The 15,029-nt window shown below is 40.3% G+C and overlaps 1 protein-coding gene across 1 annotated transcript in view; it reads right to left on the reverse strand.

Moving 5' to 3' along the window:
• UBE3C (ubiquitin protein ligase E3C) overlaps window positions 1-15,029 on the reverse strand; it is a 97,245-nt gene that overhangs the window by 25,319 nt on the left and 56,897 nt on the right. Inside the window, exons 17-19 of the mRNA XM_018554000.1 lie at window positions 13,145-13,242; window positions 10,945-11,077; window positions 8,207-8,454 (exon numbers count right to left, since the gene is read on the reverse strand). Of these exons, the coding sequence (XP_018409502.1) occupies window positions 8,207-8,454; window positions 10,945-11,077; window positions 13,145-13,242 (479 nt within the window). The remainder of the gene's footprint in view (window positions 1-8,206; window positions 8,455-10,944; window positions 11,078-13,144; window positions 13,243-15,029) is intronic.

Below are 15,029 nucleotides of genomic sequence, written 5' to 3' on the forward strand. Positions count from 1 at the left end.
CAACGGCCTGACTTCCGGTTTAGTTAGAAGAGGTTTGGCTGAGAAGGCTCTACTGCACGTGCCCCATCTGTGGATTTCCCTACACACATACTACACAGCAATAAAGTATTATAATCAACTAGGGTCAGACTAATCCAGCACGTTATTAATCTGAGTTGCCCCACTCAATATGGCCTCCGCTTGCGGCCATATTGAGTGGGGCAACTCAGATTAATAACGTGCAGAACAGCCTTCTCGGCCAAATCTCTTACTTCTAACTAAACCGGAAGTCAGGTCGTTGGAGATCTCGATGAGTTGGAACTTTCGATAGAACACCGGCATTAAAAGCCTGTTCTCTGAGACAAGGGGCCCTCATAATTTGGCTCTACACAAGTTTATAGTGATGTACAGCGCTTGCTGCAGGGAATTACTGCCAGAGAGGCTGTGAACATCAAAATGAGGGTGCGGATGTGCTAACAAGGTAAGCATCTGGGCATGGATTTTTGGGTAGATTAGTTTACGAAGGCTACTGTTAGTTGTAAACTCGAACCAAATGATATTTAGGGCTGGTGTATACTTGGGCGATCCCGGGATGCACACAGCAGTTGCCGCACGGCCCCATTGATTTCAATGGGGTTACATCCGCGCAGCAACCACTGAAAAAAGATACATTATTTTTTTTCTACTGTTTTTTTTAACCTCGATTGCACGGACAAAATCAATCGATCTGCCTGGCGCTCCTGGGGGTGCCATTAGAAAATAATGGCACGGCCAGCAGTGGTGTGCGATGCCCTGACCGTGCGGCCAACCGTGCAGTTTCGTGCACAATTGCTACGTGGTCACAGACCGCCCAGGTGTGAACCTGGCCTTAGTTTGTTACAGCACTGTGTATTTGTAAATCAAATACTTGTATTATTCTTTTTTTTCATCCTTTCTTGCATTTCAGTGCTGCAGCTCCACAAATGATATAATTCCACTTTGCGTGCAACAAATGCCTTTGAAAATGGATATACAGTGAGGAAAATAATGATTTTATCATAGGTGTATTTTAAATGATAGAGACAGAATATCAACCAAAAATCTAGAAAAAAAAACCATACGATACCAATGTTATAAATTGAGTTCAGTTCAGTGAGTAAAATAAATATTTGATCACCTACCGACCAACAATAATTCTGGCTCCTCCCACAGACTGGCTATGTGGTACACAGATTAGTCCTGTCAATTTAAAGTGCTTAACGACAACTCGTTATGTATATAAAAGACACCTGTTCACAGAATCTCTTTCTTGCATTCAAACCTCACCACCATGGGCAAGAGCTGTGAAAGGACATTGGGGACAAGATTGTAGACCTGCACAAGGCTGGAATGGGCTAGAAGACTATCAGCAAGAAGCTTGGTGAGATGGAAACTGTTGGAGCGATTATTCGCAAATGGAAGGAATATAAAATAACCATCAATCGCCCTCTGTTTGGAGCTTCATGCAAGATTTCGCCTCATGGGGTAAGGATGATCATGAGAAAGGTGAGTAATCAGCCCAGAACTAAACGGGACAAGCTTGTGAATGATCTAAAGGCAGTTGGGACCACAGTCACCAAACAAACCATTGGTAATACAATACACCGCCATGGATTGAGATCCTGCAGCACCCACAAAGTCCCCCTCCTCAAGAAGGCACATGTACAGGCCCGTCTGAGGTTTGCAAATGAACATCTAAATGATTCAGAGAAGGATTGGGAAAAAGTGCTGCGGTCAGATGAGACCAAATTGAGCTCTTTGGCATTAACATGACTCGCCGTGTTTGGAGGAAGAAAAATGCTGACTATGACCCTAAGAGCACCATCCCTACAGTCAAGCACGGAGGTGGAAACATTATGCTTTGGGGCTGTTTCTCTGCTAAAGGTACAGGCCGACTTTGGCGCATTGAGGGGCCAATGGACGGGGCCATGTATTGTAAAATCTTGAATGAGAACCTCCTTCCCTCAGCCAGAACACTGAGGATGGGTTGTGGATGGGTCTTTCAGTATGACAATGACCCAAAGCATACAGCCAAGGCAACAAAGCAGTGTCTCAAGAAGAAGCACTTAAGGCCATGGAGTGGCCTAGCCAGTCTCCAGACATTAATCCTATAGAAAATTTATGGAGGGAGCCGAATCTTCGAGTTGCCAGGCGACAGCCAAGAAACTTAAAAGGAGAACTATGAGATGAGTGATTTCCACTCACCTCATAGTTCTAGCCGACCTGTGACAATGAGACTGTCACGTGTTTTTTCTGGATTTTTGGTTGATATTCTGTCTCTATCATTTAAAATACACCTATGATAAAATGTATAGACCTTTCAATTCTTTGTAAGTGGGCAAACTTTCAAAATCTGCAAGGGATCAAATAATTATTTGCCACACTATTACCTTCTAAATGTAGCAGTGACATCATCACAACGCTGCACATATCCTGTGCAGAGATGAATTGGGTGAAGGACAATGGTTGCCTGAAAAAAAAAACTACAGTGGGGAAGATACAGGACCAGGCACCAAGCACAGAGAATACAGAGCAGCAGTGATGGGTCTTATCACAGGAATCTGTGAGGCAAAGGGCAGGAGCTGTTCCATGCAGAATCACCTCACAGGTATTGAAATACACAAAATACCAAGATTCAAGTAAGACTACACATGACTCTTGTATTTAGACACATAATAGAGCAGACTTGATCTTTAAGGATTCATAAGAAGCACCAACAAAACAACAAAAGTGTTTGTCATCAATTGCCGAGCTGTCAAAGAATATGTGAGTCGAGACTAATCATTTCCATTTAAACAGAGGACATATCCAACAATCAAACATCCCAAGACAAGACTTGGAAAGAAGCTGAAGTAGTAGGACTGGAAGTTCTAGGATTGTGAGAGGTACATCGAACACTCTTACCTATGAGTCTGTCCAATTTCAGATACAGTAAAGAAAGTTTAGAACCTCCGCCAGGTTTTCATTATTCTCTGTGTTCCAACTAGGAAGAGTTCCCCTCACCTCATATGTGGTCATTGGGACATAACATGAAGGGAAATCTTTGCCAGAAAAAAAAACCCTTCCCCTCTCTATCCAAACTGTTAACCAAAAAAAAGTTTGTCTTTAATTCAACCTTAGGCAATCTGGCCAAGCCAAATAAAGGGCACTAAATGAGATTTGATTGGTTAATAGGGTTGCATGTTAAATGTTATCCAAATCTTTTACAAGAGGGACTATAACTCTTGCCTGTAAATAGAAGACACTTCCATTCACATAAATACAAAGTTCTTCAGGATGGCTAGAATAGCTTCCAATAAGATGGTACCGTGCCAGGCTTTTATTACATCAATAACAAACAGTGGCATCATTGCCATAAAATTACAAAGATTTTACTCTCCTTTATAGTGTGCACAACAAGCTCTCTTTTAATGGTGCTTGATAGCTCTGAGCCATTACTGTTCTCCAAAAAAAAAAAAAAAAGCTACAAAATAAAAATGATTATATTTCGAGTAAGAAACCACCCGTGTTTACAGATATTTTGTGCTGATTTTAAATGACGAAAGTTGCAGCCAAGCAAAGCCGTTCAATTAGCAAGCAGAATTATTACGAATAATACCCTAAAGTTAACTAGGCAAAGCTTTCTGCAAAAGATCATGATGTTATTACCATATACCGTACTTTAACTGTTTATTTATTCCCTGTCCGTGGGGCTGATTTACAGGCAATAAAATGCAATCACTACCCAAATGCAGCACCAGAATCATTCGCTAATGGAAGTTTTAGCAGAGGAGAGCACTGACAAGAGCTAATTCTTCTCCTCTCAGATGACTTTATACTTTATCACGGTAAACATTCACTAACGTATACATTAAGGAAAAGTTAAATACGTTATGACCCCATAAATAGCCCCATCAGTCAATAGGATACTTAGTGTAAAAAGACCAAACTCTATTGGTCAATTAATACTAAGGTAATTATTACATAAATTTAGGCTGGACAGAGATGGGGACAATCAGAAGTCCCCAGTTCACGTAGGACAAAAACAGTCATTAAGAGAGGATGGTGAATTTATAATGCCACAATCAATGTGCTCAGGACATGGCTCTTCTACAATATCTTTCTAATCAATCAAATTAATTCAATCAGTAATCATTTCTAAAGTACCAAAAATGGTCTACTTTCACAACTACATTGTTTTTTTTTAAACTGTTGGCCTCATTCTCAACTGAGAGTCTGAACTGCAGTGTTTATACCAGGGCACTCTTTCCATATGCCATTTATTTTACCTTCAGCCAATGCAGTCAATGTACCAACTAATGTGGAGAACAGCAGAGGATGAACAGTAGTTTTAAGGTTTTATAGTTGGTAGCTTTGCCAGGATTGAGGAGGTTAGAAGACCTAAGTAGAACCAAGGTGTGAAGGATGTGTAGGTCCAGCTCTCTGCTATAGTTACGTACAGGTCTATTCACAATACAGGTGAAGAGTTTGGAAAAGGCAGGAGAAGTGAACAATCTAGGACAACATAGCTGACCTGGAAAACTTCTCCAATTCAGCTCACTTTCCAGTTTACTTCTCCTGCCTTCTCTAAACTCTTCACCCTTTTGTGAATAACCCTGATAGTATTTGAGGTTGAATAAAGACACAGGTCCATCAAGTTCAGTCTTTGTGAGCACGTGGGTGTATATTAGTCTCTGTGTGTTCCAGTTTTTAAGAGTACCTCTACCCCTGTATAATATGGTCTCTGAGGAAGGTAGCTAAATGATTTTTTAATGGATTGAATTCTCTCTGCTGATACCACTGTTGGTGGAAGACAGTGCCACAATTTTACAGCTCTAACTGAAAAGAAGCCTCTACGCCCCTTGTGGTTAAATCTTTTTTCCTCCGATTTTAGGTGATGGCCTCTAGTCTTCTTTAGGGAGTTTACAGTAAAACAGTGTATGGCTGATATTTCCATCACCATTTAAAATTTTCTACATCAAAATTATGTCCCCTCTTAATCGCCTCACTTCTACAGTGAACAAGTCTAAATTTAGTAACCTTCTCTCATAGCGTTGTCCCTCCAGATCCTTAATTAGTTTTGTTGTCCCTCTCTGGACTGTCTCCAACTCAAGGACATCCTTTCTGTGGATTGGTGACCAAAATTGAGCCAAATACTCAAGATGAGGTCGAACCAGTGATCTATAGTGGCATAATTATTGCTTTGTCTGTAGAGTACATTCCCTTTTTTAATGCATGACAGTACTCTGCTAGCTTTGTTTGCCGTAGTCTGGCATTGCGTGCTATTGTTTAATCTGCAGTCATCTATGACCCCCAAATCTTTTTCTGCTTCCGACTTCCCTAATGGAGTTCCCATAAATGTGTATTCCGCTTGCTTGTTTTTAACCCCAAAACGCATTACTCTACATTTTTCAACATTAATCTGCCATGTAGTTGCCCACTCTCCTATTATATCCAGCTCCTCCTGTAATGTTATAATGTCTAAGCCCGTGTCTATTACACTCCTAATTTTAGTATTATCTGCAAACACAGAAAATGGCTATTAACAACTTCCCCAATATTATTAATAAACAGGTTAAACATTATTGGGCCTAGCACAGAACCCTAGGGCATGCCACCCCTGAACTGAAGTCAGGTCAACTGGCTACGAGTCAGGTCAATTGGTATATGAATGCCACTGGCAGCAGTAAGAGATCAGACAACTCTCTGGTAACCAACTCACTGCCAGAACCAAGCCTACTACAGATCTAAACTATATGGTCTCACAAGATGCCAACTATGGATATTTTGAAATGACCCTTCATATACTGAAACATACACCTTTACTGTACTCAACAACTATTAATGGAAGAGGCTTTGTTTACAATAAAGGGTTTGGCAACTGGCAAAATTTGAAGATACCCAATTATGAACAACTGACCTGCTAAAAAGGTGCTTAAACACGAAGGAAGAAGACCGATAATAAATTCTATTTGCAAAGTTAATGATTTCTGTGTCCTGCCTGGTAACAAAACATTTGCTGGAAAGCTGGATTTACATAGTAATTATTAAATCCTTTTTTTTTTGCAATTGTGTTTTATAGCAAAGCAGTATGAATACTTTATTGAAGTAATGGCTCTGTGTCTCTTTCTCATTTGCTGTCATTCTGAAAACAGGATTTGAGAAGTTAGGGAGACATTGTGTAGTTCATTGTAGTAATTATTATGCAACAAATTTTCCTCCACCTTCGAAATGCTCTATTGCAGAAAAAGAAATTAATTCTGTAATTGGAAATAGAATGAACGTGTAAATTACAGCTCCTTCAAAAGTACTGGGTGTAATATATCCCCTGCTCCAAGTGATAGCCATTAGCTTTCCACTATATCAAAAATGACTAGATCTGGCTGAAAAGAAATTCATATTTCTGAACTCCTTTTAATTATCTTGGGTTCCACTATTTGAATCTATTTCCCATATACATTTGGCACAATTCTACTTAAACTCATATATAATGCCCAGGAGTCCTGTTATGGATTAAATGTAGATCCTAAAATCAAATCAATTCAAACACAATTCTTTGCGCTATTAAATCTTGCTAAACAATTTATCATCACCGCTCCATTAAAATTATGACCTCATCTGAAGCAAAACGGCTTTGCCTCTTTTGTTCTATTAAAATTACCCAAGAAAGTCATCATTTAGGAACTTTGCAAAAGGTTAAAACACGTTTTACTGTCATTTAAAGGAACGGCAAAACAGATGTCAAAAGTATATTCTCCCACCTAAAATGCAGTGTTTCCACCTTGTACATGATGTATAAACAGCTTTACAATAGAAACCATCCTGTACTAGGTGAGTGCTGCTTTCAAATGGTTCCTAAGGTAGGGTTGTGTTGTGTCAGAAAAAGCCAAACAGCTCGAAGCACTATGGTAGTTTGGGGGTTCAGTGCAATTGCTAACATTAAATATAGTAGAGGGTTCTGCATGGCATAGTCTGGAAAAATGTAACTGTGGACAGGCCACGGACATTGAAATATTCCGGCTCAGCTCGAGGTCGGGGGTACTAAGCTGTGGAGAGAATGACTGAAACCACTTCAGTGCTTCTACCTATGAATTTTGAGCATAAATTGCTCCACAGTACCTCCAGCAGTCAACAAAGGCTTGGTTTTTAAGCTAATTTACTGCTCGTTAGCATATAGAAATATTTAAACACCCGCAGCCTAGCCACAGGTTTACTTTTATGAAAAGCCGTGGCTAAAGCAAAACAACAAAGCTAATAGAAGCTACAGCTAGCTTTCAGTTGGACCAACAAACATTAAAAGGAGGGACTTGCATTCATTTATTTTCTCTTCCCATTAGCCTGTGGCCTGGACAGCTACACTCGAGAAGCTAAGTTTTTTCATTTTCAATCTGTTCAGAGCAGGTAGGATAGTAGATCAACTTCCCTAACTCCTCACAAAGCATCCTGCAAACTCTCTTAGTTGAGTTGGGCTTCTATGGATATTCAAAAAAACTTTCAGTATAAGGTTGAATACATTATATTAAAGCCCAAAGGATTCTTACTGGGGTCGTTACACAAAACTACTGCTGTAATCATTATCACTTCATCCAACCAAACCTATATGTTCTATTCTGGAATCATGCACAAGAATAATATTCCCTCTCAGACTGGGGATTCTAGCCTAAACACCTTCTACCCTGATGCTTGTTTATAACGAATTTCTGAAATAACTTAAAAGAATAAGCGCAGTTTCAAAATAAAATGCTCGTATTCATGTTGCCCCATCCCCTGACCCAACAGATCCCACCCTCCCCCTTGGCAGATGCATAGTTACCAAGATCTGACTTCTGCAGCCTCAGATATTTGTTTACATGTCACATTGTAGTGGTCGCTCTCTCTCTGCTGGCTGCTTCTGCGCTGTGGGGCCCCATAGACTTCGATCAGGCTTGTCTACCTCTACTCCCTGGCCATTGACTTCTATGCGGCTCTACTGCGCAAGGCAGCCAGCATAGAGAGGACTTTGGTGTGGGATGTTGAATCTCAGTAAGTATGCATATGCAGAGGGGGGAGATTGGTCAGGAGAGGGAAACAAAATAAGTAAAAAACACAATTTGTATGAAAATGTATTACATGAAATCAGTTCTTCCACAAAACTGAGAACTGAGATACATACAACAGGCAGCAAAAAAGGTTATTGAACAGATCCTAAAATGTCAGCACATGGCTCTAGAGAGAAAAGTGTACTTCTTACCTTGCCCAGCATCCTGCCCAGGAAATAATAGTGCCTGGCAAAAGAGTCTCCGACCAGCGTTTGTGCTGCAGGGTTGGGGTACAGCAAACCCTCATTAGTAGTTTTAAAGAATCCCTGATTAGGATTAAAACCAGATTTAAGTAGCTCATTTAAAAATTCTCTAAATATTCCACCACCATCGATCCCTGCTTCATCAAGGCCATGGGCGTTCAGTAGATGGACACGGATTCTCTTCTTGAGATCAGGCTCTGCAAGAGATAGAGCAAATAAAATTAAAAGTCTTGATATTATATTACTAATAATAAACCTTAGACAGCTGCAGCAAAGGGGGAGACATTGGAAGGACTGGTCTAAGAAGAAGCCATCTCGGTGCTTTGGGCGAATCAAACTTTATTTTAACCTAGACACAAATGAGCGGTTAACCTTGCAGTGTGGGGGTAGCTCCACTGCAAGGGTTAATAAAAAAAAATCCCTGGAGTTTTTCTTTAAAAAAAACCATAAAAATTACTGCTTCCAAATTTCTAAAAGAAAAGTTACCGTATATACTCGAGTATAAGCCGAGATTTTCAGCCCATTTTTTTTGCTGAAAAGTGCCCCCCTCGGCTTATACTCGAGTCAGCGTGGTCCAGTGGTCAGGTTTCTTCTTACTTACCTCGCCGAGCGTCGCGTCACTGCTGCCCCGGTGGGCGGAGCTCCGAGCTGGGTCATCTGGCAGTCTCTCGGGTCCTAATTTAGGTGGCCGGAGACTGCCAGATGACCCCGCTCAGAGCGCCGCCCAATCTACCAGTAGCTGCCTCATTTCCCACCCTCGGCTTATATTCGGGTCAATACTTTTTCCCAGTTTTTTGTGGTAAAATTAGGTACCTCGGCTTATATTCGGGACGGCTTATACTCGAGTATATACGATTTTAACCTGGAATGCATGGGGATGGAGAGTAGATCTTTAATCTAATTAACCCTGTCTGTACGGTGATGGCCGATCTCATTATCAGTTGTAAACTAGACTTAAACATTGTCTGTCCTAACAAAGGGTTAAAGATCTAGAAGCATTGTATGTTAATGAGAGGAAGCCCAGCGTGCCCTTGTCATTCTATGGGGACAGCCAGTCTTCCGTCACTTTGAAATTGTACAGAGAAGCTTCAAAGGCCAGCTACACAGACACATCTAATAAGCAATTTTTTTCTAATTAATTTTAAGTTTGCTGTGTGAATAAAAACACAAACATATAGGAGGGGTTTTCTCAATTTGTCTGCAAAAGTGGAAATACACTTTAAGAAAACATTGGGAAGATACTGTATTTAAGCAGACGGTATCAGATCTAAAGAGTGGAAGTGTTCTTTGTGGTAGATGGTGGTCGTCTAAAGGATGAGAAGCTAACCTAGTGACCTGTGACCAAAGATAAAGTGAAGGGACATGGTCATCTGCCTGTTTATGTAACAATAGAGCTCCTCCCGGCAATAGAAACCAACCAAGAACTTGCTGCAAAGTGTCCACTCATGGGGACCCCAATCTGCAGTCGCCAAGGTTCAAGTTAGAATGTTAGTAGTGCTGTAGGAAGAAGAAAAAAGTATCAACAAACCACTGGGCTATAAACTAGCCAAGGGAAAGACAAAGTGTTTCCAGGGTAAGAGCTATGAACACTTATAGTGGCCAAGGCCCAATGAGGAATATGAGATGGTGATAAATTCAGGTATCTGTTGCAGCTGTGGGTGGCAGCTTACTTTGCTTTTTAGGAGCGGATGTCTGCCCACCTCCCCACCCAGGCTGCATTCCAAATGCCTGAAGCATCTTGCGTGCATAGTGCATCCGCAGAGTGTGCCTAGAAAGGTCAGCAGGTAACGGCAGGAGAAATTAAATAGTATCTCAGGAGAAGCCCGAGTGGCAGCCATAATCACCTGAATATAAGTGAATACGACAAATAATGTCATGTGGCCTACCTGGGTCTGAGGCACAGTACCACAGGGCCCAGTGGGTTGGTGAATGATCAGCTTTACATCCTTCTCTTTATGGAGGAGTTGTTTAAATATTGATTGAAGCACTGGCATTACATCTTTATGCTCTACAGATTCTGGGACCCCCATGCACCCCGATGTTCCTTTTGGAGCGGTTCTCTAAATCTGGTAATAAGGTAAATGATATCTTGCAGCTGTACTGCATGGTCCTTAAGGAGCAGATGAGTACTCTTCGTTATATATATAACTAACTTTAAAATGACACTCGCCAAAATAGTTTTCAAAGGAAGCAGCAATTTATTGGCTACAGTTTTTAAAGAACTTTCATGTTCAGAGATTGTGCACTTAATAAGATAAAGCTAAGAGCAGTGCATGTGCTGCTTGCCTTATCAACCAATCAAAAATCCGACTGCTGTTATGTGTAAACCCAGATTTTGGAACTAACCCCGCTAATTTCATGGTTGCCTAAAAAAACATTTAAGGCATGCCTCTGGTGATAGCTGCAATTATGGTCATGTCTGCCCTCAACCAAGCTTTCAAGCCCTGAAATGACTCATTGTCATAGCTGATCACATGTGGAGCATCATGGCAACTGTATATGTAAAAGAAGCTAAGATGGCACCGTCCTCCCCTGTAAAGAATAGGAGGGTTTATTTGTGCTTTAATGGGCCAATGCTTATTCAAACAGGCATGATTCAATGTAAGCATTACACAATTACATAACATTATCGTGCCTGTGTATAGACAAACAGAATAGTGATTTTCATGTGAAAATGTGACACAAACCATTTTCTGGAGAAAGTTTGTCATAGGCATCCTCATATATATAATTTCTTCTAATGGTGACATTGATTCCATCCAGAAATGGTCCATCTCCTTGTACCTCTTGCTTGTCGGCATATATAAGCCTTTGGAAGATCTAGAGAACAAACAAACATTCACAATGAGTTACTGATTCCTTCCAGGAGAACAAGCGGGTGGCAGGCACAACTGCACTTCAAGCTCCACATTAGAATATATGGAGACTGATAAAGGGTGGCCATTGGCAGGCAGATATCTCCCCAACCAATGGGAACATTCATTATTCCCTCTCAATAAGGAATTGGCCAATCTTTACAAGTCATTCTGGAAATTCGGAGAACTGTTTGCTATTATTGGGTCAGTATTGGCTAGTCTAAATTTACAATAAACTATATATTGTAAATTTACAATAAATTTACAATATTGTAAACTATACAATAAACTGTATATATTTTATGGCAGACTCAATCACATTGTATAATTACATTACAGAATGTGACAAACAGTTCACAATTTTAATTTAGAAAAAAGATCTAAAATAAAAACTGTGTGTACGGTTTAATGTGGTGATTGTAAATCCACTAAGCCTGTTAAACATGACCCACTGGGGTGATTTAAGAAGAAAACTGGTGGCCAAGTTGACCTGCTACCCGCAGCAGCTAATTAGGGACATTATTCAAACAAGAAATTGTATTTTCTTCATTCTTTTTCATTTGATTAACTGAATTGGTTGCTGTGTGAAGCTTACCCAACTTTTGCTCCAGTTTGTAATAATCAGCTCCATATTCTTGATTTTGGCACTTCCTAAGCCAACAGAAGGCACACATGCAGAACACAGATTGAAGCAGACCTAACATAAGATAGCCCCCTTAACCCCCCTTTCCTAGATATGTTGAAAGCACTAACTGACATAAGATTCATTAACAGCCATGGTCTCTGCTTATGGAGAGGGTCAGAGTTTAGACTGGCCAATTCATGTGCATGGAGATCCTAAAGCAGCAGTTGCTAAAAGACTGGATGATTCTCAGCGGTTACCATTCACTAATGAATGCCTTAGTATTGAGGCATTAATGAAATAGTTAAGCTTTTGTAAAAGCTTCTTTCTTTCATTAATGAAAGAATGAAGCAGTTACATACAATATCGGATCGCCAATAGCTATCCGGTATTTGACAGCTAAAGATAGCAGAGAGGTAGCAGAGTGAATCACCTCTCTGCTATTCGGTTTGACAGCTCCATAGACTGGCCCCATGTCTATGAAGCTGTGTGATACATTTATAGGCACAACGTTACAATGTATATCTGTGCCTGAAATGTATCACTTCTGATCTCTGGGCACGATCAGAAACTTTTAGGGCTTGTTCACACCAAATGCAGACCAGCTCTTCGAGAGTTTCGGCACACGCAGTGCAGTGTGTTTTGCCGCGTTCAGGGTCGTTTAAAAAATATTTTTTTCCCGTTTAAAATGGGCTTTCAGTGCGTTTACATGCATTTGCATGCGTTCCAGAGCAGGTGAAATAGGGCTTGCTGCAGTTTTTTTTACATGCTCTGGAACTGAACGCTGCGGTGTGAACTAGAGCCCAAAATACCATTGGAATACATAGGACGCAGTTTTGAGCCGGTCTGTAACTGCTCTGCTCTTGGAATTCACTTGGTGTGAACTAGCCCTTACTGAGATCTGATTCTGACATGCTGTCAGGATCAGTCTCTAAGGTTATTATTAGCTGTTCCTAAGCAATAATAATCAAAACTTGTGGAAAAAGTATTTTATTTACGTTTCTTCCTAATTTTTTAAATTTTATTCGAACTAAGTGAGGCGTTAGGTACACATGTTTGATATAATTATATAGCCCTATGTGTCCTCTAAAAAAAATATATAATATGTGTGGGTACATTTAGTAAGAAAGTATATTACTGCCATGGAAGAAATGTAATAAGTGTGCCAGTCATTTACGAACAGAAACTGAAAACAAGCTCAGTCATTGCATTATTTATTGATGTTTATATTTATATTATATGTTGTTGTTATTTTATGTATCTATGGTGATTGATATATTTATTAGCGCGGTGCACCACTTTTTGCATACTTACTTATATTACTAGCACGGCAGCTTTTTTCATCGCTTTATATTCTTCTCTGTTCTCCATATCGCAGATTTTTTTGATCAAACATATAGAATCCCTTACCTTTACTCTTTCCTCAAAAGGTACTACAAATGGAAGTTCAGTCAGTATTGCTAACTGTCGCTCCTCAGACACAGAGAGGGGTGCTGGTTCCATGCCCACTGAAATACAGGTGGAAAAAATCAGCTGGTATATAAAAGGAGAAACGAAGGTTACTTGTGATACATCTGAATTTAATGTTTCCACCATTAACTGCACCTAGGACTTTAAAGTGGACCTAAAAACTGTAACAAAAAAAAGGGGCATTCATTTAAAGTATACCTGTTCTTATATTAAAATAATAAACCTGCTAACATGACTGAAAATCAAGACCACTGAGGTGCCAGCACACTCCTTTAGATAGCTTCCAAAGCACACCTGGCACCCTAAAACCCAGCAAGCTTCTGCACAGAAAATTAGGCTTGGGCCTGCCCCTTTATGAATGCCACAATGTTCCCTCAGGGTGACCAACATTAGGTTATGGGGTACAGGAGCAGCCCAGAGCCTGACTTTTCATGACATTTGCACAATACAGTGCCCCAACATTTTGGGGTCCAAGCACGCTCTGACGCTATTACATTTCAAGTCACCAGCTTTTCAGTCATATAAACTAAAGCCAACCATTGAGTTGAACTAACTTTACTTAAAAAAATTTACTGAAAAATAAAAATGTATTAAAAAATAAAAAAAGTAAAAAATAATAACAATTTATAACAAATATTAAGACGAAAAAGTATAAAAAAAAGTAGGGCTGGTAATGATTACAAATTTCCTGTTCGATTAATCGAATTTTTTTTAATCGATTAATTATAACGCACATACACATCCAACTACATTGGCCTATACACATACAGCACAGCAATAAAGTAATAAAATGAACTAGGATCACACTAATCCAGCACGTTATTACTCTCACGTGCCCCACTCAATATGGCCGCCGCTTGAGTGGGGCAACTCAGAATAATAACGTGCTGGATTAGTGTGATCCTAGTTTATTTTATTACTTCATTGCTGTGCTGTATGTGTATAGGCCAATGCCAGGGATCCCAACCTGAAATAAGCAATTTCAGGGAGGTGTCCCTCTCATTTCAGGGAGGTGCCCTCTCCCCCCCCTTCTGCAGAGGCGGGGTTAGGGGGGGCTGGGAGAGAGCACCCCCCTGAAATGATGGCAGATAGCACAGGAAGCAATAGCTTCTTTGCTATCTGCAGTCATTTTTTTTTTGCAGTTGTCAGAATAAAAAAAAAAAGGCATAAGAATGCATAGCTAGATTCCTATTGGCTATTTCACTTTGCAATAGCCTATAGCAAACTAGCTATTGCACCCGCCCCCTGCTGCTTTCAATCACCAGAAGAGGACCTGATAGAAAAATTCAGGTCCCCCTCTGCTGATTGACAGCAGCAGTGGGCGGGTGCATTAGCTAGTTTTCTATTGGCTATTGCAAAGTGCAATAGCCAATAGTAATCAAGCTATGCAATCGTATGCCTTTTTTTTTCTTTTCTGACTGACGGTCAGGCAGCAGCTCCCGATGTCAGAAAAGAAAAAAAAACGATCGCAGGGAAAGGTTTAAAGAGCCACTTGTGGAAGGGGGGAGGAGTCCGGTGACGTCGATGTCCGTGACGTCACCGGATCTCCGACAGAAGACCCGGAAGCCGGTGGAGAGGTGAGTACGGAGCCAAAGAACTTTGATCGATCAAAAAAATTAACGATTAATCATGGGATTAATCTTAATTTCCGCAGCCCTAAAAAAAGTAAACAAATAAGATAGAAAAATTATGAGAAATAAAAAAGTAAAAGATAAGATAAATGAAAATGTAAAAAAATAAAAAAATGTAAACTAACCCTGTCGCCCCCGCCATCTGGTTGCCATTCTCCATTGGGGAAGTTGGCAGGGAGGGGGGCGCATAGAGG

This window comes from Nanorana parkeri, unplaced genomic scaffold (genome assembly GCF_000935625.1).
Source record: "Nanorana parkeri isolate BGI_ZX_2015 unplaced genomic scaffold, ASM93562v1 scaffold137, whole genome shotgun sequence".
Taxonomy (NCBI): Eukaryota; Metazoa; Chordata; class Amphibia; order Anura; family Dicroglossidae; genus Nanorana; species Nanorana parkeri.